General features: G+C 38.0%; 1 protein-coding gene across 21 annotated transcripts in view; it reads right to left on the bottom strand.

Annotated features, from left to right (window-relative positions):
- scrib (scribble planar cell polarity protein) overlaps nucleotides 1-22,910 on the bottom strand; it is a 141,919-nt gene extending 119,009 nt beyond the window's left edge. For 20 of the 21 annotated variants that reach the window (XM_056461920.1, XM_056461926.1, XM_056461929.1 and 17 more), the window contains exon 1: nucleotides 21,689-22,909. In XM_056461920.1, the coding sequence (XP_056317895.1) occupies nucleotides 21,689-21,847 (159 nt within the window). In that variant the 5' untranslated portion in view covers nucleotides 21,848-22,909. Of the gene's footprint in view, nucleotides 1-21,688 lie in introns of all 21 variants that reach the window. The other variant, XM_056461931.1, reaches the window with a different exon arrangement.
- Nucleotides 22,911-24,183: the final 1,273 nt, after the last annotated feature.

Raw genomic sequence — 24,183 nt, 5'->3', positions numbered from 1 at the left:
TATTAATGGTTTACTGCAATAAATGATTTGTACCATCCACTACAGAGTGCCACACAGACGGCATCAACAGAGACACCTCTCCCAATATATGCAGAGGAGAATGACCAGACTGGGCCATCTGTACTGGAGCCTGTGTGTTTACTCTGTCCCACAACACAAGAAGACAATGTGCTCCAAACACACACAGAGAGAGATTTACACAACAGGTGTTGAGGCAGATAGAGGAGGAGCCGCTGGAAGGGTCAGATCCATGGAAACGTTCATATTGTAGCAAGTAAACAGCAATCATGAGGATGTGCTCGGGGGAACAACACATGTGCCTTGAACAGTAACTGCAACTGTTCTGAAGCCTAGATGGCCCAGGTATCAAGGCTTACAGTGAGATTAAATCACAGGATGAGAATAAAAAAAAGCTAAATGAGACTAAGAAACAGATATGTAAATCTTCTTAAGAAATTTCTTAAGATAAATTCTTAAAATAAATCCAAGTTCAATTTAACTTAAATATTTTTATGAAGAAAAACATCAGTGTTGAGTCTTATCTGATTTTATGGTGGTTTTCAAAGACTCACTCATCTACTCAAACCCTTAAAAGCTGAGTTTCTGCACTGCTGGCAGATTAAGATAATAATATTAAGCGCACACACTGTTTTCATGACCACTGACTAGCTTGGAGTTCCGTCATTTCAGATTTTCGATCAAGGTGGAAGAATGTTGCCTTCCTGTGTCTTATCTCTCATTAATTGCTTTCCTTAGGTTTGTGTGTGTGAGATAGTGTTAAGTGTTGCATTTTTAAAAACTTGCATTTGCTGCTGTTTTACTTGATAGATATATTTCAAATATATTACTCTATTTGCACGTTTACTTAATTTATTAATGGTAATTTTACTTGCTAAATGTTTTGAAATCTCACATTATAGCATGTCCACATCTTTAATAATATAAGTATATATTACCTTTAAAGAAATAGTTTAGCCAAAACTGGAGATTCTGTCATCATTGACTCACCCTTCACTTGTTCCAAACCTGTTTGACTGTCTTTCCTCAGTGGAACACAAAAAGAAGATATTTTGAAGAAACTGGTAACCTGTAACCATTGACTTACAGTTTGTCTTTATCCTCCAATGTAAGTCAATAGCTGCAGGTTTTTGAAATTCTTCAAAATACCATCTTCTATGTTCAATAGAAGAAAGAAACTCAAAAAAAAAAAAAGTCAATTTTCATTTTGGGGAGAACTACCCCTTTAAAACTGCAAAAATATTTGGTACAGCATAAAACCATTAAACTTCTTACCTATGAGCATTTGTTATGCTTTTTTATCAAGTTATTTAAAGTAATACAGCGAACACTTCTCTGAAATTCCTGTGGAGATTCCTCCACAGGAAAAAGATAAGAATGTCTTAAGAAGAATTTTTAGGAATTCATACAATTTCTCACTTTAATCTTATGTTTAAAAATAAGATGAAAATATCAGTCAACAACAATTTTACTCTTAATGACCTCATTTGAGACTACAAATCATGCATTGAGTTCAAAATCTTCAACAAATAAGCAAATAAATTGCTGCATGCAAAGCTGTGTCATAATTACTGAACATCAACAATTGCACAAGCACCTGTAACCCTGGAAGGCATTTTCTATAGCCCTTTAATCTGGATTTCATCTCACTGTTTGTGATCACATCATTTTGAGTAGCTTAACCAAAGAACACTTTCTGTACAGTGAGCCAAAAAGCAAAGTAGTTCAAACCACCAGTCCAAAACAGTGCTACAACAGAAGAAAACCAGGGTGATTTATAGGGGTGTGAACCTACACTTTTCTCACGGTTCAGTTCGGTTCTGATTATCGGTTCAACTCTATATCTTGTTGCATCTCGGTGCATTGACGATGCTTTTCACACAATCTGATATTTTTTACTTCACAGCACAAGAATTCTTGTATTCAAACGTATCTCAAGAAATGCTCAAGAAAAAAAATCTGCTTCAAACTAAACTCAAGTACATGCACAGATCAACATGAGCATTTGAAGCAAATAAACAAAATGTAAATATTCTCTCGTTCGCTTTCTGAGCCTTGTCGAGTGAGTTGTTAAACGCCTGTGATTGATCACATGCTCAACAGAAAGGGCTGTGATTGGCTCTAACGCTCTGGCACTGTTCACCGATAGTGACACTGATAAACGGCAGCGGCGATCACTCTGCAGACACGCTCGTGTCTGAATTCACAAGTTTTGCTATAACAGCCAAGAGAGGAAACGTCAAAGAGGAGGTCAAATGGGCCACAGTGAGAAAGAGAGAAAAAAATGGAGTTTACTTTCATTTTCTTCACAGAAGTGACACTGTAGCTTCAGTGTCAGTGAATGACTGTCCAGCAAACACAGTGAATTGTGCAGATTTTGTGTTTTAATTACTTGCGCTCGCCTCCCTCGCCACAGTATTCTACCGCCACATAGTGCATGTAAGATAAATTACCTCAGTATGCAATAATCGGTGAGGATTTATTACTGAACTGATACCAAATTGTCCGCATCTGCATTTTGATACCCCTGGTGATTTAAGATGGAAGATAGAACAGTGACCATGGACCATGATCAGTGAATTAGTTTCGGTTTTGCCTTAAAACATAAACTCTACGATATTTCATGATCGTTTCTGAAGAGTACAATCCCTCACACACTAAAATTCAGAATGAACATTCCTCCATCACCAACTTTTTTTTTTACACAAACTACATTTCTTAAAAGCGTGTCTCACAATTAAAGTGTTGATGGATTGGAACTGTAGTCAAGGAAATGACAGTTGTATTGACGTACAGAAATCACACAGTCATGTAAATCTAATCAACCAAAGGGATCTTCAACAGATTTGGAGTTCTGGAGAAGTTTCTGGTTCAAAAGCTCAATGTAACAGCTGAAAACAGCAATGGAGTAAGAAGAGCAACAGGTACACCCTGCTGTAGTTCCAGGTCTGTGATCATAAGCGTGGAAAACACAAGCAAAGCAGTAAAGCATTAGGTCTAGAGGCTGTAAATGATTATAGGGGGTGTTTCCTGGTCAGAGGTGAACACAGGGAAGTGGAGCTGGAGCTATAGTAAACACTCAGCTACACTCAATGACGATGACTGCTGCCTCCCATATTTACCCAGAAAGACAGGTGACTGGCTCATGTTTCTGGTGCAAGTGTGTGACATTGCAGAAACATAGAAACATATGGCAATCCATTTGAGTGGACTTTCACCATGTTCCACTTTGTCTCGTGCACAGCCGTGCCTGCACAGCTTTCAAAGTACACTAAGCCACAGATGGACGAGACACATGCGCAGACCTGAATCTAGCTGTTTAAACATTCACCTTGCACCTGGTTGTACACACTGCCCACGTGGACAAAAAAACTGGCCTGCATGAAGACAGTGTGTGAATAAGCGTGGACTCTACTGATGACAGAAGTTTCATCATGAGGACTGTGCGTTCAGAAAATATTCTTTGGAATTTAGAAGTTTACACTGACACCAGTTATGTTCTTTCACACTCAATAGTAAAGACAGATCATCAACATTAATATTAAAATTGTTATTTTAATGATATGTGAACTGTCAATACAAACTACGCAACTTATTATGCATAAAAATCCCTGCTCTATGACAGATCAAAAAAGATTTTATCCAATCTGTGATAGGGCTATCAATACTGCTGAAAACCTCAATTCACATTTTTTGCTTAAATTAAGGCAAGTTTCAAATTATATTTGAATTCTGAAGGCAATTAATAATGTTACAGAAATAAATACTAGAATTTCCGTACCAATTGGTAATGGAATTTAAAAAAAAGCTAATTTCCCGCTTACATTTACAGATACAGTGTCATTTACAGTGTCCCTGTACCTGTGTTTGCACTTGGTGAACAGCGGTGAAGTGTGGTGAACTGAGGACATTCACAGCCAATCACAGTCATTTCTGTTGAACGTGAACACAATGGCAAATCAGCAGTGTTTAAGAACGCACTGAACAGCGCTTAAATGTTAGCAAGAAATGGACATTTTTACAATTTCAGTATTGATTGTACCAAAATTTCAGTACCATGTCAACCAGAGTTAGGTGTAAAGCGTTCCACAGTGACACGTTACTGTATTGTAATTACATTTTTGAGGAATTCAGTAATGTAACGATTTACATTTTAAATTTGTGTAATTTGATTAGCTGATTAGTTACTTAGTTACTAAGTGTAATTGGGTTACTCAAGTTACAAATATAGTTTTTGGAAGAAAAAAAATGCTTCTTTTAAAAATCACCTTTTTTTCAGTTAATAAGCAGGTGCTTTTAAATTGCTGAAGAACGCGAGCTGAAATAGCTGCTGATGAGAATGTTTGCTTCTTCAAGTGGAAATACAGACATTACTTTGATTTCACAGTGAGTGTAAAAACAAAAATTTAGCTGTGAAATGCAGTCTAAACAACTTTCGATTGCTTTTAACTCGACCAGCAACTTGTTCAAGCACTTGAATAGAAATCATTTTATGTCAACAATCGTTGCCAAGGAGGACACAGCGGCCCAACTCAGCCTAAACAGGCTAAATAAATTTTTTTTTGCATGATCGGGAGCGAAGGTACCTTCTGAATGTGAAGAGAAGCGCAGCAGCTTTTGGGGCTGTTCGCATATTGCACGCGCTCGCATTTCCCAGGCGCCCCCACTTGAAAACCAATAATCACATAACAAGATTTGACCGATCAGCTTCATATTTTGCAATATGCACATTTCGGTAGACTAATTACCTCGGACAAACACAGAACACCCAAACACTGCAGTCTCCAAATGTCTGGAAAGAAGCATTATTTGATTTACGCGTTTCACATAAAGTAACTTCTCACCATTCTCCATGATACACTCTCAGAAATAAAGGTATGCGAGATGTCACTGGGGTGGTACCTTTTCAAAAGGTACACATTTGTACTTAAAGGGTGCATATTGGTACCTCAAAAGTATATATTAGTACCTAAAAATTTTAAGAGGAACATTTTTGTACTTTTAAGGTACTAATATGGACCTTGTAGATACAAATTCTTACCTTTTAAAAAGGTACCACCCCAGTGACTGCTTGCGTACCTTTATTTCTGAGAGTGTACAGAACTAGCCATCAGTTGTGAAGTGTCCTCACTGAGATCAGGGATCTTTGATTTATCCTGTGTTCACAGGTCAGATGTTTGACTTGATTCTAGATCTTCCAAGGAGGTAAACTCGCAAGTCCAAGGATTCTGAACTGCAGCATGTGAAAAACAAGCCATGTTGTTGATGTCATCGTCGTGTCTCATGTGCCACTTGACACAGCAAATATCTGAATGCACAATTTTTGCACCTGAATGTTATTTTTTTTGTTTTTGCATACATTTGATAAAATTAAATTGACAACCCTAATTCGTCAACTTGTAATATAAAATGTAAATGAGAGAGAGACAGAGAGTGAGAGAGTTTGTGTGTGCGTCCTGGAGAGGGTGAGGGGCTTCCAGTGTTAATCCTCCTACGGAATGAACCTCCGTGAGCGGGGCGCGACAGGATGTGTGAGCCAGCTGCTCCTCAGCTCAGACAAAAGAAAACAAGAACACTTTTCAGGCTGCTTTAAGTAAAGGCTTCTCAGTCTGCAGGTCGGTCCAAATCAAGAGCATAATCTCATGAAACAAGTGCCTGTGAGAGTGTGAGAAGATGACAAGAGAGAGTGTTCTTTTGTGTCTTGAGCAACGTACTGCCGATGCAAGATTTCAGTGCCAGTGTGTTAAAACAGCACAGTCCTATTATTACTGCTCTTAACTAGCAGCTCAGCCAATATTTTTTCTTCAGCGCGATTCATTTTACACATGGCCATCTGTGCACCTGTTGTCACTCTATGCAATGTTTTTATATACAGCATTTAATCCTCAATAGACAACAATCAAAACCAACTGTAAATATTTCTAAATCAATATACAGAATAATAATAAAATAATAATAATAATTATTATTATTACTATAATAATAATAAATATTATTATTATTAATATTATTATTATTATTGTGACATCATTAAACTATAGTATTCATTTATTCATTTTCTTTTCGGCTTAGTCCCTTTATTAACCTGGGGTCGCCACAGCGGAATGAACCGCCAACTTATTCAGCATATGCTTTTACGCAGCGGATGCCCTTCTAGCTGCAACCCATCACTGGGAAACATCCATACACACTCATACACTACGGCCAATTTAGTTTATTCAATTCACCTATACCACGTCTTTGGACTTGTGGGGGAAACCTGAGCACCTGAAGGAAACCCACGCGAACACGGGGAGAACATGCAAACTCCCCACAGAAATGCCAACTGACCCAGCCAAGGCTCGGACCAGCAACCTTCTTGCTGTGAGGCGACAGCACTACCTACTGCACCACTACGTCTCCCTTAAACTATGGTATAGTATAATAAATGATACAAATAATTTAAAGGATTTTAACAACTGCACTAATATTAATAACAGTAGATGATACTATTACATTTATACCAAGTTGTTTGGCATTTACTTTAACTTGTCTGTTTTTTTTTAAATTATTTTATTTTACATTTATTTATTTTATTTTAATTTATTTTTGTCTTTATTTCAGATTTCTCAAGGTCAAATTTAAAGTTTTAATTAAATCGATTTTTTAAATTACATTTACACCTAAAATAAATTTATTTATTATTATTATTCAGGGCTCGAAATGAACCTTTTTGCGTGGTAACACTGGTGCTCCTAACTTAATTTAGTCACACTCACTAAAAATTATGTGTACCGTTACTACAAATTTTATATTTACAGATTCATTGCATTTGAAATCAACATTATTCAAAGCAAAACAAACAAAAATCTGCATGCACCCACCAGCCCTGCATACAGAGCTTGACAAATGAGATGACAACAGGGCTGTGTTATTTGGGGAAAACATCTAATTGAGATTTTTTTTAACAGATGTTGCGATTTTGGTTTGATTTGCAATTTAATTTTGTAGTCAAGCTTCAACTCTGTAATCTGTATCGTAGCTTCAATACAGTGTTATAATGTTAGTTAAAAAAGGAACTGAAAAGATACTAACTTAATTTATTCAAAGTGGTTTATAAATATTCAGAAATGAAACACTCATTTTTCTCTAGAGCAAACAGTAAACAAATAAAATGACCTTACCTTTCTGTAAACAAGTTAAACTCAACTTAGGGAGATAGTTTAGCTTATTATACAAACCAAAACATAATAATTATAAAAACACAGAACATTCTGCAAACTAACATGGCTGAAATGACCATGTTGCTTGCTGTTGCTTGCTACTAGAGAGCGTCACTGGCAATACTTTCAGTTGACTTTTTAGCAAGACACTCATCCTATCACCTCAAAGCCTGTGGTGCTTTTTTAGGTGCTGGTTGTTGTATTTCTCGTTCTGCGACAGCTCCTACAAATGAACTGTTTTTGTTCGGTGTCTGTGCCAAAACTAAAATATTTCCATATTACTGATGTCATTTTTTTTCTTTGATATTTATCTATTAATGCTTCTGTAGTGGCAAATGCCATCATCCCACTCGTCTGCACTTTCCTGTTTGTTTGTACTTTTGTTTTTATTGTGGGCAATTCTGATCGGGCAGAACGAAAGTGTGCTCACTCAATTGGCTAGTAAGACTATCACAATCAGACGGGCAGTCTCACATTTACTTTGGGTGAAGGAAACTATATATATATTTTATATTATATTAAAATATATTTTTTAAAAGTGTAACTATTAGTCAAAAAAAGAAAAAAAAGAGTTTGAAACCCAACATTTTTACTAACATTTAGGCTAAACAGGGCCCACACAAAAAAGACCATTAAATGGCCCCTGTGAATGCTGAGGTGATGCAACACATTTAAAGTCAAGGGGAATTTTGAAAGAGAACAAACTGTGAAAGCGGCTCAGCACAATGTGATCTCAAAGTCCTCTGCAGTCTGAGCTCCAGCAGAAAAAGCTGAGAGCGAGGAGACTGATGGGTAGCTTTACTGCAGCGTGAACACACACACACACACACACACACATAGGCAGCTTTGATTTATGTGGTTTGCTGGCCCAGTTTGGCTGAAGTGGGAAGCCCTCACTTACTAACATCTCATGTGCTGGCAAACAAGACAAAGGCAGAAAGTCAAGACAGCGACCAGACGAATCGGGCTCAGGCCAAGAGAGTGCGAAACCTACTACCAAGCCGTTCTCAGATTCGCTTATAACCAAGTGAAGGATCCCTCAATGCAGGTCTTTGTTTGGTTGGTCTATCAGGTTAAACGGTGCATTGTCTCCTGATTTAATCTGAAGGAAGCTCCTCAATCATTAGTTAATGAATTTCTCCATTCACTGGTACTAGGTTCAGTTAAGACCCAACAACAATACAGATGTTATGGTAGAGTTTTTATATATTAGTTGATTAATGATCTACTACTGCATTAAAGGGCACCTACACAAGTTGTAAAAATTCTTTGGTGTCACCAGAATGTGTCTGAAAGGTTTCAGCTCATAATACCCATCAGATCATGTACTATAGTTTGCTGAAAATATAAAAATACAAAACATTTAAATAAAGTGCAATTACATCTTGAGATGGAGCTGGATCACAGATAGTTAGAATAGGTCCATCAGTTAATTTACATTTCTTTGCAAATCTCATTAAACACTTGCTAAGCCTTTGTTCAAAAACTGAAAGCTAACTGAGGACATCATAATTTATGCCTGTCAATCAATTTCAGCAGGTGGGGATGAGGTTAGCCTCATGATCGATTGACTTTGGATCCTGGTTATATATATATATATATATATATATATATATATATATATATATATATATATATATATATATATATATATATATATATATTTACCAGTGTTTAAACTACTCTAATATAGCCGTGTTGTGTACACACTATTCCAACATACATTTCTGTCCAAACAGCAGTCAAATGTTGATTTTGCATGAGGGTGCCCTTTAAAAAAAAAAAAGCCCAAATCCAGGTCTGGACGTTGAAATGCTGTAGATTAGTAAAGAATAGGCAAGGGCTGGTATAAGATTCTGATGGTATGATAACCTTGAATAAAAATATCACGGTTTCACGGTATCATGGTATGGAGATTACTGCTCTAAAATATGTTGTTTTTAATTGTCTGGGTAAAAAAAAAAAAAAAAAAATCCCACTAAACAAAATATATTTTACTTTAAGAAACTAAATTAAGAAACTATCTGAAATATTTTGGAACAGTGAAGGTTCCTTTTCAGCTGGAGATACTGTTGCCCTAAAAAAAATATAAAATAGTTGTGAAAAACACGTAAATAGTAAAAAAAAAAAAACATATAAACTTTCATATATCGTAGGAACAGTATAACAAAAAGTTTTGGTGGTTTTAAAACCTTGACTTTTCCAAATCACGGTAAACCTTGAAAACGGTTATCGTCCCATGCCTGATGCTGCTGACAATTTCAAGTTTGCCGTCAGAGGAATAAACTACATTAAGAGTAGAAATTACTTTAAACTCTAAAATGTTAAATTACTGCCATTTGTAAAGCCTTTTCAATCAAATAAAGGCAGCCTTGGTGAAAACAAGAGACAATCAGTTATCAGTTATCAGTCAATTATATAAATAAAAGAAACTATTCTTACAGACTGATTAACAAATTGTCAACAAAACAACATGAATGTTTGTGTCAAGTTCACTAAGAATCATTAGAAGAATCAGATGGCAGGTCACGGACTGTATGCGTTACTGCTTATTTTCAAGATGCTCTCACAAACCCCTTGGCAAACAAATTTTAAATAGTTTGCTACATGTGGAATTAAATAAGCTAGACAAAAAAGAGTGGGGATTATGTTCGGCCTAACAAGCCAATTAAGCAAATTAGTGTGTGACAAAAGATCATTATAACACCCTTGACAGCTGCAGTTACAGCACAGCCAGGCTGCTAATACGGCTAATTTTCAAGTATTACGGTAATGTAGGGCTGGACGATTAATCAATGATCAAACAGTTAAACCACAATTCTAAACATGATTTGTGAATTTCCTATGTCTGTAATTTCATCTTTTTAAAATCCTGTTAATACTTTCCCCTTAAAAAACTGCATACACAAAAAAACTGCATACAAATTTAGCGTTGTCAACATATATAGTTGCTGCATTTGCATCTATTTTTAGGATCTATAATATTTCACTCATCTTTATTGCAATCAATGTGAGATTTCAGTTGTTCTAAAATATTCAACAAAGAAATATAATAATAATATTCAAAAAAAATACTCATTAGAAGATATCCCACCTTTAAGAGAGTATATTTACCATACAAAGATTCTTATGAGGGCGGAAATAGAGAAATAAATACATAAAGAATGCAATTGAAAATATAATCGAGGTAATGTTAAATTAATCAAGGTTTTGATTTTAGGTCATATCATCATGGAGCTTAAAATATAAATATATTTGTTGGCATAAGAAAACACTAGCTTTGCTTTGTGGGAGCTGTGTTTTTTGGAAGACTGCACACTCTAGCATAAACAGGCCTGGACGGCAGATAGAAGGTAGTATATTTCACTTATGTACAGATCTCCTCCACTCAGCAAGCACTGCCTGTACGTTGAGAGCAGGACAGCTGCAGACAGCCACTCCACTAAAAAAACCCCTGAGGGATGGGCTTAGTGGTACGATACGGCTCGTGCAACAGAGAGAGAAAGGGGACAAGCGGTTAAACGTGTTTTTACAGATGAATGAAAGCTGTAATCGGGCCCAGGGCGACCACACAGAGGAGGAATGCTGAGCTGGGGTACAGTAAATAGCAAAATGAGCAGTTCACTACTACTGAAATCCATGAAAAACACACTGATAGGCTGAGATGACCTGTTTCCTTCAACTTGAATCAGCTTCTATACAAACAGTGTAGCAAAAATGTGATTAGCCTAACTAGAGAATGAATTGGTTTCGACTAAATAAAGGTTTCAAAAAACATGCCTCAAACTTGGCCCAAAACTGACCTGATTAAAGTAACGCTATCCATTAGCCCCAAATATGCTTTTGAAACAAACTCTGCTTGAAATGAAAGCGAATGAAATGTAAGCGTTTAAAATGTATCAGGGCCATTAAATGAGAACTAAAAGTATTTTAAAAGCAACTAAAAGATTATAATTATTCTCTTTTGGCAAGTATTTCTGACAATGGAAACAACAAAAAGCACGTAATCGAGTCCTCAAGATATCATTATGTAATTATAGTTCATGAGCTTTAATCTGGTGTCACATGACGTTCACGCAGCTGTGCGCAATCATTTTTCACATTCACACACAGTAATTTTCACTTGCAAATATGAGCGAAACACTCACACTGCACAGGCCTGAAATATCAGATCAAGGAGACAGATCAGCAGTGAAAGCTAACACACACCCTGTGACTCCTGCTCGGCTTATTTAAGAGTGTTGACATTTCGTGTACAACAGGTGAAAAGTAAAAACTACCCCCAAACCATGTCGGTGCCAAGAAAATAATCAAGAAAGATTTAGCAGCAGTAAGTAATGTTGTATTGATGCAATTATGCAGAAAGGATTCAAATTAAATGATGTGCTTAAAGTCTTAGCAATGGTTTACTGCTGTGTAAATCAGGGCTCAAACTTGCGAGCGCTTTGGTCGCATATGTGGCCGGAATTGTATCTATGCTACCTTAAAATATATTTGGGAGCATTTGTGCGTGTACATAAAATTGTTGCCGAGCGCCCAGTTTTCACTGCGCAGCTTTAGGAGACATTAACACAGAACACATCTTTGCACATAAAAACATGAAATGCAGCACTCTGGAATGGTTTCATCTTTGACATGACAACTGTTTTAAACCATTCCAGAGTGCAGCATTTCATGTTTTTATGTGCAATGATGCATTCTGTTTTAACAAATCCTGCAATGCCTGCCCCGCCTTCAAGCTCTTCTGATTGGCTCACTGCTCTAGAACTGAACAAGAATTGATTGGTTAATATCAGCTGTCGATAGCCCCTTTCACACCGTGATACTGGTAAATATCCAGAAAATTACCGGAACAACTTTACCAGTAAAAGCAAAGACGATCCGGCATTTTTCTGTAAAAGACCATTCACAAATTCATTCCAAAAATACCAGTAAATTCTGACATAATGTGTGTGCTAGCACTCACCGGAGCACTCCACGTGTACACGCGTCAAGCAACTGAAGCAGAGCTTGAAGGTAAACATACCGCTGTTTATCGTAAGCATTTTATCGATAATTTTTGACACAGTTGGCATTAAGAAGGAACATAGAAATGTTATCTGACTAACATCTCGCAGCTAAATGTGTCAGGATAAATATTCAATGGCTTTTATTTTCATAAACAGCAAATATGTGAATGCGTCTGAATGTTCTGATTGGCTGGAGTAGTCAGCGTGGACGTCAAGTCAGTGTGTTCTAATCGTGAAAGTGCTCTTTTCTGCAATTTTCCTTCTGCGTTCACACAGAGCTGCATTCTGGCATATTACCAGTAATGTTACAACTTCTTTTTCCGGAAAATTGCCGGAACAAATTTAAAAGGGCCTGTCCACACATGATCCCTTTCTGGAAAATTGCCGGTAATGTTCCGGAAAGGTCTGTATGTGTGAAAGGGAGCCATTTATTCAGTCAATGCATTCTGCCTTCGGATGACCGGGAGCTACTACAGCCGCGAAAACGTAAAATGCTGAGGATGTGAATGCAAAGCACACTGACAGATTTTGTTTGAGAAACCACCTAAAGTAATAATGGCACATCTGATTAGTGATGCACTTTTTGAAGAGTGGTTAAAGCCATTCACTGTAAAGTCTGTGTGACGGAGCTTTCAGGTAACAGAGTATTGACACTGAATATACACATTTAAGTGTGGAATGTTCTATTTAATCCTTCATTTAATTGTCAGGATGATTTCAAATGCAAGGAATCTGTTAATATAAAACTTGTAGTAATGGTGCACATAATTGTTTGTGGGTGCGACTACATTTGGGCTGGTGTGACTACATTTTTAAAAGGTAGGAGCACCAATGCTAAAAGTTAGTTTCGAGCCCTGTAAATACATGCATAACTAACTGAAACAGTGTTATCAAATACTTGAATAAAAAAAATGAACTTTCTTTTTCTTCAGAATTGTCATTTAACAAAAAATTATTGTGACTAATCAATCTAAAGTCTCCCGGTAAAACAGATGTGCTCATGAAATTAAGCATGTCATTTCTCTCCACATGAATCAACAACTAATACATTAGGAAACAAATGTCAACATATCATTTCACACCCTCTGAACGCACAATCATGAGTTTAAGTGACAGAACACCTGCTGGACAGGCGTCTATGAATGAGGATTATATGCACAGAGCAGGGCAGGGAGGAGCCCAGGATAGATTAAACCTGTTCTGCAGAGAACAGCACAAATCTGCCACAACACACACCCGCTCAAGCCATGTAAGGGCCATTGTATTAAGAACATTATTAAAACAACTCCTTGAAACTCACACACATACTTGAGCTGGACAAACCACTTTTCCAGTTCCATCAATTTAAAGCTATATAGACTATACAACTTGTTTGATATTGATTATTTCTACATTGAGCTTTGTTTCCTGCAAAACTTGTACCAATAGTTCTGACAACATATGTTATGAAAGAGTACTGCTGGACGGGTGCCCATAAGAACAGAAAGGCTTGAAACCTTGAACTAAAAACAAACCCTAGCAGTCTCTTGCTCACAAAACATCCAACTCCAGCTCCGTATAAGAAACATTTCCTTCTTTTTCTTCACAGTTGTCATACGAGTCGCGGCTGATAATGGAGGACAATGCCGACAGAGCGACAATAATAAGACTGGACATTTAATATGAGCAGCTGGGTGGGAGACGTCGGATTAGCTGAAAGAGCCTACTATGTAAGTCGTCACAAGATCTTCTACAACTGTCAAAACCACAGAGTGTTTCTCCCTCCCAAACCCTTCAGGGAAAACATACAGACTTCACATTTCCGAAAACCTTCCCCAGGAACCTCGTAAAAGTACAGACGTGTGTGTGTGTGTGTGTGTCACTTGTTAATGATTAAACTGTGCTGACATACATGCAGCTAAAGCCATTTCTGTGTTTGAGAATGTGAATGAGGGCATTCTGGGTTAATCCAGTTAGTGCTCAACATCTCCAAAGTGAGGAGGAATTTACTGTGACGAGCGAGTGCTCCACTGTCACACAATAGGACAGAAACAGCGAGGATTAGGGATTGCATAACCACGAAACAAGGTGGAAGCTTCACGCTGAGGTTTCGAAGGGTGTGATGGGGAATCCCTTCATAAACGCCAGATTCGACCCAAAGTTTTATCCAGTGTTGTGGGTGATGCATTACACGTAACGCGAGTTACGTAATAATATTACTAGTAAAGTAATGAGTAAAGTACCGCATTACTTTTAAAAAGAAGTCATAATATTTGAGTTACTTTTTTGCAAATGTAACATGAGTTCCTTTTTATTTTAGTTAATTAGCTTTTAAAAAATAAATTGCTGAATTAAAAGTAGTCACAATGAATCACGCAGTCGATGAGAGAATGTGTTCATTATTTTGAACGCATCGAAGAACAGGTGAAGGAGATTGTCTCAATGGACAGTGAGTTTATTTAAGACAAATAGTACAAACGTAGATTATTAACTTTCAATAATCTGTCTTTCATTAATGTCATGTATAGCTCAGGCGTCAGGAAGTTCTCAAATAACATTATTCTAATATAATATACAAAAAATAATTCGTATTTTGTAATATTATATGTTTTTTTAAAAGGTAAATGAAGGTATAGAGTATACAGTGTGTTGTTAATTGTAGAGCTCCTCTATTAAAAAAAACAAGTTCTGAAAGAGATCAACCCTCAGCCAGGTAATAAAAAGTAACGCAATAGTATTGTAACGCATTACTTGCTATAAAAAGTAACCAAGTAACGCAAATAGTTATTTTTTTGTGGAGCAACTCAACAATGTAATGCATTACTTTCAATAGTAACTTTCCCCAACACTGGTTTTATCAGTGGCACTTCAGGAGCTTCGGTTCCCAGACTGTTTAGCAACAGGTTTTCCCATGTAAACCAACTCCAGGAAACGGCTGCAGGGCACTTGCGGAGCCACCCAGGTGTTTATATTAAAATGTGAACTGCCGGAACACATGATCAAATCATATTTGATTTAGCAGTTTCCCACAACTTCTCCAGCTTTGTGCATTAAATTTTCAAATATGTCTAATTTTTTTTTTTTATTCTTATAAAGATGCTTTTCTGAACAAAACGGATGGGGCATTTAAAGACCTGTAGTGGACAAGAGTAACTAAACCTCCATCTGTTCAACAATTACTGTGCCAGCTGACACATGACTCTTTCTGTATAAAGCCCAACAAACTGAAACGCATGAAAACACCTCGCACCCAATGGCAAAGGGTCATGACCTGAAAAGCTTTAACATGAGTCATGCTACAGCGCTAATCCTAAATCCTGTATCATGACCACGTTCGAGGAGCTAAACGTGGACATCATTACGAAGTAAATGGTCTTTAAGAAAAAGAGGAAAGGCAGATCTGACATTATGCGAGAGTGTCACGAGCAGAAACCAGTGTCCAGAGTGAGTCTGGGGGCGAAGGAGCTGTAAGCTGCTTAAAGCCCATCTCACAGCACATGGCAGAGCGGCGACACACAGAGTCACCATATGGCCTTCTCAAAAGCACAGGCTCAGGCCTGCTGAGACCATCCACCTAAGTGTTACAGTAAATGTAGAACTGAGCACTCGCTACTCAAAATGAAAAGGGCACTGCTGAGCTAACTGGAACTCATTAGAAACAATATGTAGAGGAAAATATTACCTAAAAGGTTCAGCTAATTGACCGTTATTTTTAAAGATACAAGTGAATTCACAAAAATGAATACTCCTTTTGGGATTTGATTAAATCTCTGACCAGAAATGCAATCCAATAATAACAGTACTTTCAGATGTTAACATGTACTTTATTACTTTAATGGTAAAGCTACATTTTCAATAGACTACAAAAAAACTGACAACTAGAAACGCTCCAAATTTTACAGATTGATTAATTGAATCAATTTTATGTTGCAAAAAACATCATTTCTGAATAATGTCAAGCATTTTCACTAGGGATGCTCCGATAAGGATATTTGCAGCTGATACAGAGTACTGACTCCTTGTCATGGTGATCAGCCGATAGCGAGTGCCGATTCTGATGCTTCAAGCTTTGTAATGCTTTAAGCACATTTCCCCTTTAAGTATGAACCTTAAGAGAAGATCTCGCCTTACCTAAGAGAATAAATAAAGGATGCTGCATATAATACCTTAAACATGTCTCTTATAACCACTTAGGTATGAACATGTCATGGCCAGAAGCAGCTTTACAGAAAACAATTCATTCATTTTACTTTGGCTTAGGCTATGTATAATATAGGGGAGCGCTTGTGTATCTTCCTCTGCTTGTAAACTCATAAACAAACATTTGCGATTGGTTCATGAGATCAGCCAGATTGGTGAGTACCGATCGAGTCATGAAATGTGATTCTCGGCCGATCCAGATCTTCGGCCGGTCGATCAGAGCATCCCTAATTGTCACTGATCAGCAGTATTAATTTCTTTAAAAATCATTCCTGACACCAACATTATGAACACGAGTGTATCTCTCCAAAAATTCTGTTAATTAACAGCAGTCAATAGCTCAGGAATTATGGGTATTTTTCTGCTTATACTTTCATATTGCATTATAGGACAATGACCTCTGCTCTGCAACTCCGACAATTTCAACATAGTGACTTTGTCACATTTATAGTAGTCTGCAAAAATACATTGCATTATAAATCATATCTATAAAATATATTATGTGTCTTTAAAATAAGAGACGTAATGGCAGCAAATTTACCATATTTGCTCTGAAATTTGCTCAAGTAACCCAAAGAAAAAAGAAAACGTCAATAAAACTTACTGTGTTAAATTATCATCATCAAACGTTGTAAAAACAAGGTCTCATAAATGTATCCTATTATATTAAAAACACATCATTTGACTACTTTTAATGCCCCAGAACTCTTTTTTTCCAGATATGAGCTCCCTGAATATTTTCCTTCTCTTTCACTCTCTCTCTTTCTGCCACAGGGCCGAAGGGACGACATATGCCAACTGTCTGAACAGAGCATAAACACATATTCACAGGCCTCCGAGCTCAGGGCCTGACCTGTCCACTCGGATCAGCTATTCCACATCACGGTCAGGGGATCTTGTGCCTTTCTGTCTGACCCTGTTAGCAATGCTGACTGTAGACTGGCTAACATGGCTCGAGTCCTCTGCCAGTGAGGCTATGCTAACAGTCCTGGCATTATATAGACTATATAAGATCCCTAAAATGACTGGGCGGCAGTTGTCAACAGCTTACAGTAGTTTTAAATGTTGAATCAAGCTTGTTTGCTATCAGTGAACTTCAGCGAATGTTAGCTCTGGCAACTAACCAACAGTCTCTCATGACTCTTACGAACAGACATAAATGCCCAGGGCAAAAAAAAAAAACCCAGCCCTTATGTGTTTATGTTTACTGTATGTAGACGGTCTTGGATTTGATTCAAAGCCAAGTCAGCAACATCTCTCTCCTAAAACAAACATATCAGCATAAAAACTAATTGACCATTTTAACAATATAAACAAACAAAAATAAATTTCACCACCACTTTGGTCCACTGGTTACGTTTTATTAACCTGAAAACATCTAAAACATTCAGGTGAATAAAAACACTAGAAACAGAGTGCAGTTACTTATTTGCTGTATGGTTGTTTCCTTCCTAGTCTTATTTCAGCATTCGTAAAATCATTACAGACTTTTGGACACAAAAAAGGCATGTCCACTCCGCTTGGTTTCAGAAATGAGTGTTCACATTGCCTGATGTGTTGCTGAAATGTCTTCCAGTGAGTGTGCTAATGGCAGCCACACAAAGATACTCTTGCATTAAATTGCTCATTTATCGCAATTCATTGCAAAATGTAGCCTATAAACACAATATTAGAATATTTCCTATAAGAAATGTTTGAACAGTGATTTCACTCTGATTGCTCAAATTACTAGACAAGGACTTTAAGGTAAAACACAAGCAACCATTTTACTTAGTAAAAAAGAAGACATTGACAATTGATTAAATTAAGTATTTGCGATAGGGCTGCACGATATTGGAAAAATCATTGCAATATTGCATTTTGCCACAATATATATTGCAATATGAATATAGTTTTACCAGAGGATGTGAATAACTATTTAGAAATATTTAATTCATTTAGATCAACTGGAATGATCAAGTCTTTCTTTGCACGGCATCTGCATAAATTTTAAAAATTACTAGCAAAAATAAATAAATAAACACTGCTTTATGGTTTTCTGGGAAGTCTAACAGTATTCAAGTACAGAAATTGACTCATAAAAAAATAAAATAAAATGGTCATCATTAAATAAATCATTAATAAAATAATATATATATATATATTAGGGCTGAGCGATATATCGGGTTCTGGGGAATATATCGGGATATATGATTTCCCCAATGCGACGCAGTATTATCCAATATCATTTATATCGATATGGTTTACGAGGCCACACGTGCGCATTCTGCGGGAAACAGACCACTCCAAGGCAGCAGCACGCGAGCTCCGCTTGCACAAATGTGCGCATGCGCAAATGAATGATTCACTCCATGAGTCATACAAAAGATCTGTGCAAAATGAACGATTCGTTCAAGAACGACCCAACACTGACGTGACATGGAGGAACATGCAGTGCCGGTGTGGTGAGGTTGTTGCTAGATCGGATATGGATGCGGCCGGAAGTTAACGAGATTTATTTATATTATTTACGAAATGTCCCATTTATTGTATTTTATTAACGCCTACCCCCACCCCAACCCTAAACCCAACAGTCACAGTAAGGTAAAAACAGTAGTTGTACCGAGTATTATTTATCTATTTTATCTATTAAATTACCCAATAAATTGTATTTTTTTAACGCCTACCTCCACCCCAACAGTCACAGTACTATAAAAATATTAATTTTTGGTATACAGTGTCATAAAAAAATGTTGCTATATTAATGTGCATATCGCACTTCCGGCCGGCTGCGTATCCGATCTAGACTTTACCATGAGGTGAGAAATCTTTCTGACTCGCGTGCACACGTCACACAGTGCCTGCAGCTGTCACAGTGGTTTATCAGAACCCTTTCATCGATCATTTCTTCTGCAATTGACAGCAAGAATGAATGTAGAAGCCTTGTCAAATTGACAAGCAGCACCTAAATGTGTATAAAAGGATTCAAAACGCCAAAATGGGAGGAATTTATACCGCATTTCGAAAGCGTAACCACCTCATATTCACTGATTATAAGTTTAGTGTTTATTACATGACGGTCTCTTCTTTACATTTATGTTACAACACATTTAGCTCTGCTCTGTTATAATGACTGTTTACATTTTTAATGCTTAACCAGCATTTCATCACAGTCTTTTCAAACAATTTCGTTACTTCTCACATCTATAGTCTTTCCGTTTTCATCTCCATATTTAATATTTAGTAAAACAAGTTTAGTCAATACAAAAGAAAAAGTGGAGAAGTTTTTACATGGAGTGAAAGACTTCATCGATATTTGTGCACGGTTTAATAATTGTAACAATACATGTAAATGTGTAACTAAAAAACATATACAGCTGATTTAATTGTTGTTTGTAAATCACACAACTGTGGTATACAGGATTACTTATAACAACACTGTAATTGTAAATAAAATACTGTTTCATATTTACATTCAACGTGGTTCTTTTCTATCCTACAATACTTTTTGTTGTCTTACTATTTAAGTGTGTTCCTTTTTGCTCTGACAATGTAACTGACAATGTTCTATGGTTCTGTTTACTTTGTTATTTGCACAACAGCAGAAGAGCGGAGTATATTGTTAAGCAGGAAAAAAAACCCTGTTTTGTATTTAATTATCAAAGATTTTGTTTACAATTTGAAAGGTTGTGCAACCATTTTAAGCAGGAGAAAAACCTGTCATATTTTATTTATCAAAGATTTTGTGCAGCTGTTGTTTCAATTATAACCCCTGTGTTTCAATTATATTTTGCTCAAAAAATGCTTAATAAAGTTTTAATAAAGGCTTTTACTCTCAAGTAACCATTTATGGGAAAATACCGGATAGATATCGTATACCATAATTCCTCCTAAAAATACCAGGATATGATATTTTGTCCATATCGCCCAGTCCTAAACTATATCATTTTATAATTAATTTTTCAGAGTTTTCCCTTAATTTGATTGGACGGGTGAATTTGATTCCCTTAGGACCGCGAGGCGGGAATCGAACTTGCGTTGCCGGGAGCACCAGAAGACCTGTGTCAACGCACAGGGGCGTAGCAACCGGCGGGGACGGGGGGGATACGTCCCCCGCACTTTTAGAGACAGACCATTTAGAAACAGGTTATTAAAAATGTAAACCTTTGGATTTCATACAGCTGTCTCCCCCACTTTTAAAATGTCCACTACACCACTGTCAACGCACTAACCACTACACCACCGGCGCAGACCTTGAAATAGTAATATTTAATCATTTCTTTCTCTTTCACTCTTTGATAAATCACATAATCGTGCAATGTGACTATTGCGGATATATTGTTCAGTCCTAGTTTGCGATTGCAGATTCAAATTATATACATATCTTTAACAGCTTTTTCCTTAAGCACTAAACCAGAAATGTGTACTTTAGTAGCAGTTACACACACCAAGTGTCATTCACATTTTTATTCTGAAGCTTTTCAAAGAGGGATCTGTTCATTTGTAACGTGTTCCCTAAACTCTTATTAAAAAATAATAATAAAAGTTTTTTTCTCTGGCTGACCGTTTGAGATCAGATTTTTTTACAAAACTCGACAGATGAGATTGGCACAATATTATTAAATGTTTTTAAAAACCAGCAGACATGGATTGAGGTAAAGTTGGTTTTATTTTCGCACATTCTGAGATTCTCCTTAATAATATCATTTCAGAAAAGCATTATTTCCAAATTCTAAATAGGGAACTCATAATATCAGTCTGTGGCTATCACAATTTCACATATCCCTATTACAACATAGTTCACAGTCAATTAAATATTGCTAATGTTGCTTTGAAGCCATACTTACATGTGATTTCAGACCCAATATTCAAATTACCCTTGTAAACAATATAGGGACTGTAAAAAATGAACGAACATAGGAATATAAAACCAACGTTAACTCAATCAGACACGGTTTATTTATGCTTTTATCAGTGCATCCCAAACAAAACTGTAAGAATTTTGATTCTGTCACTGCAAACGACTTTCAGCAAACGTGTCCAGTAATACACAGAAATTGCCTTAATCCACCAATTAATCATCATGACCACTGAAATAACACACAACTAAAGCATAACATAAACAACAAGATTCAAGATTTCTATCAGCATGATGTCTATCACTCCTGAAGTTTAACCAGGCACATCTACGCGTGTCAAAACATCACAACAACAGGTGTGCATAATTTATAGGTGGCAGGTCGAGAGACATTCAACAAGCCGCACATGAGGTGTTGGTGACGGGACATGGAAGTGCCTCACCTTAGGCAGCTCTCTCAGCTGGTTGGCGTCCAGGAGCAGCTCCTCCAGACTGCGGTTGTAGCGGTAGATCTCATCGGGCACCGCAGTAAGCGAACAGTGCCGTTTGTCCACAGACTCGACGTGACGGTTGCACCGCCACAGCGGGATACACTTCAGCATGTCCCGGGCGCGCTTATCCCCGCCGCATCGGGGACTCACTCAGGCAACCAAACGATGGAGATTCGGGCTGGTGGAGCAGCGGAATTTATCCACCAAAAGCAGTCCAATCAAACCCCCCGTGCGAACGATTATCCTGCAAGTGTCCACCAAATCCACCGACGGCAGGAGACATCCAGATGACCAGTCCAGTCAGAGTAAACGAGGGCTTCTCATTCAGTATCTCCTCATTCTTAGCAGATTCACAGTTTGGCTCAACACCAGCGGAATGAAATCAACGACACTTGCATTTTACGTGTTGTACAACAGTCTGCAGCAGAATTAACGTTAAACGAGATTATGTCGCACAGATCGACGTTTAGTGACTCCGCTTAGCCGTTAACATGTATAAAATGCGCGGTTTAAATATCACAAACTCGTCGGTTCACGTCGCGCGCCCTTTTATCAAACATGTCTCATCTTGTAAATAACAAAATGATATGTAATGAGCAAACTACATAGTTCCCGTGAGGCTGTTGAACACACGACGGAATGCTACAGCTAACTGATTAGCCAGCTGCAGAGCGCTATGGTAGTCCGACGAGCGCTAGGAAATACAGCAGGCAGCTTCTGAAGAAAGACGAAACAACTCTAAACTCTTACAGACGTGTGTGTCGCTAAGATATGTACGATAAGAGAGGGCCCGCCACGGTGAAACCACACACACACTCACAGCAGCAGCAACAGGCTAAGAGCAGCAGGCCGGTTGTGAGTGTGTATGTGTGTGGGGGGCTGGGCTGATCGCGCCCGCTCCAGAGTCACTCCGCCGGCTTTGTGCTCCTCCAATACCCGTCCTGATATCGAGCCCGGACTGATCCGCCTCAGACCTCTCTGTCCTCCTCATATAGGTGGCTCACCGCAGGACGCGCGCGACGCTCCTTTCGGGCTTTATCTGCCGGGGAATTTCCTGCTCCTGTAGGCGAGAGTGTGGAGGTGCTGAGTTAAGTAACGCTCCTGCAGCCGATCCATCCCCAGCTCCACCTCGCTGTTGTGAGTCTCCGAGTGAGCGAGCGCCTCTCGCACGCAGATCCACACACAACACTCAGCACTGCCGCCCATCCGGATGGCGACCTCTAGGAGTATGGAGGAGGAGGACCAGTAGGACAACAGGAGCGCTGCAGTTTGGATAAAGCTCGTGCGCCGCCTCGTGGATGCTCATTCAGAGTATATTCCCACAATATTACAATAATATGCTTGAGACATTTATTTTTCTGTCTGTCGGTCTTTTCAAACGGTTTACCGTTTGTCCCCCATTATCTATTAAATTGTATATTATATTCCCCCGATTATATGTCTGAGACATTTCTTTTTGGTTTATTCTGCGTCTTTCTCATGCCCCCCCCCCCAATTGTTTAGCAATAGTTTTTGACTATCATTATTTTGGTTTACAAATGTGTCTGGCAAAACCTACTTGTTTTCATGTAGTAAGAATCAGACCCTCTCACCTTAAAAACAATACATAAACGAAATAAAATATCAAAAAGCAGGCACTGTTATTCAATGGTTCAGTTCCTACCTCTCGGACAGGTCATTCAGGGTGTCGTGGAGGGGAGAGGTGTCCAACCTACAGCATCTAAACACTGGGGTACCTCAGGGCTCTGTTCTTGGGCCACTTCTCTTCTCTATCTACACGGCATCTTTAGGAACAGTCATCCAGAAACATGGTTTTTCCTACCACTGCTATGCTGATGATACCCAGCTATACCTCTCTTTTCACCCTGATGATCCCTCGGTTCCAGCTCGCATTTCAGCCTGCCTGTCAGACATTTCACTCTGGATGAAAGATCATCATCTCCAGCTTAACCTCATGAAAACGGAAATGCTTGAAGTTTCTGCCAACCCGACTCTTCACCATAACTTTTCAATCCAGATGGACGGAGCAACCATCACTGCATCCAAAATGGTAAAAAGCCTTGGAGTAACGATTGATGACCAACTGAACTTCTCTGACCACATCTCTAGAACTGCTCGATCTTGCAGATTCGCACTCTACAACATCAGAAAGGTCCGACTCTTCCTATCTGAACATACAGCTCAACTCATTGTTCAAGCTCTTGTTCTCTCCAAACTGGACTATTGCAACTCTCTGCTAGCCGGGCTACCAGCTAATTCCATCAAACCTCTTCAGCTGCTTCAGAATGCAGCAGCACGAGTGGTCTTTGATTAACCCAAAAGAGCACATGTCACTCCGCTACTCACCCGTTTGCACTGGCTGCCAGTTGCTGCTCGCATCAAATTCAAAGCTCTGATGTTTGCTTACAAAGTGACCTCTAGCTTCGTATCTGCTCTCACTTCTGCAG

This window comes from Danio aesculapii, chromosome 7, assembly GCF_903798145.1.
Source record: "Danio aesculapii chromosome 7, fDanAes4.1, whole genome shotgun sequence".
Taxonomy (NCBI): Eukaryota; Metazoa; Chordata; class Actinopteri; order Cypriniformes; family Danionidae; genus Danio; species Danio aesculapii.
This window is presented reverse-complemented; position numbering and strand designations above follow the sequence as displayed.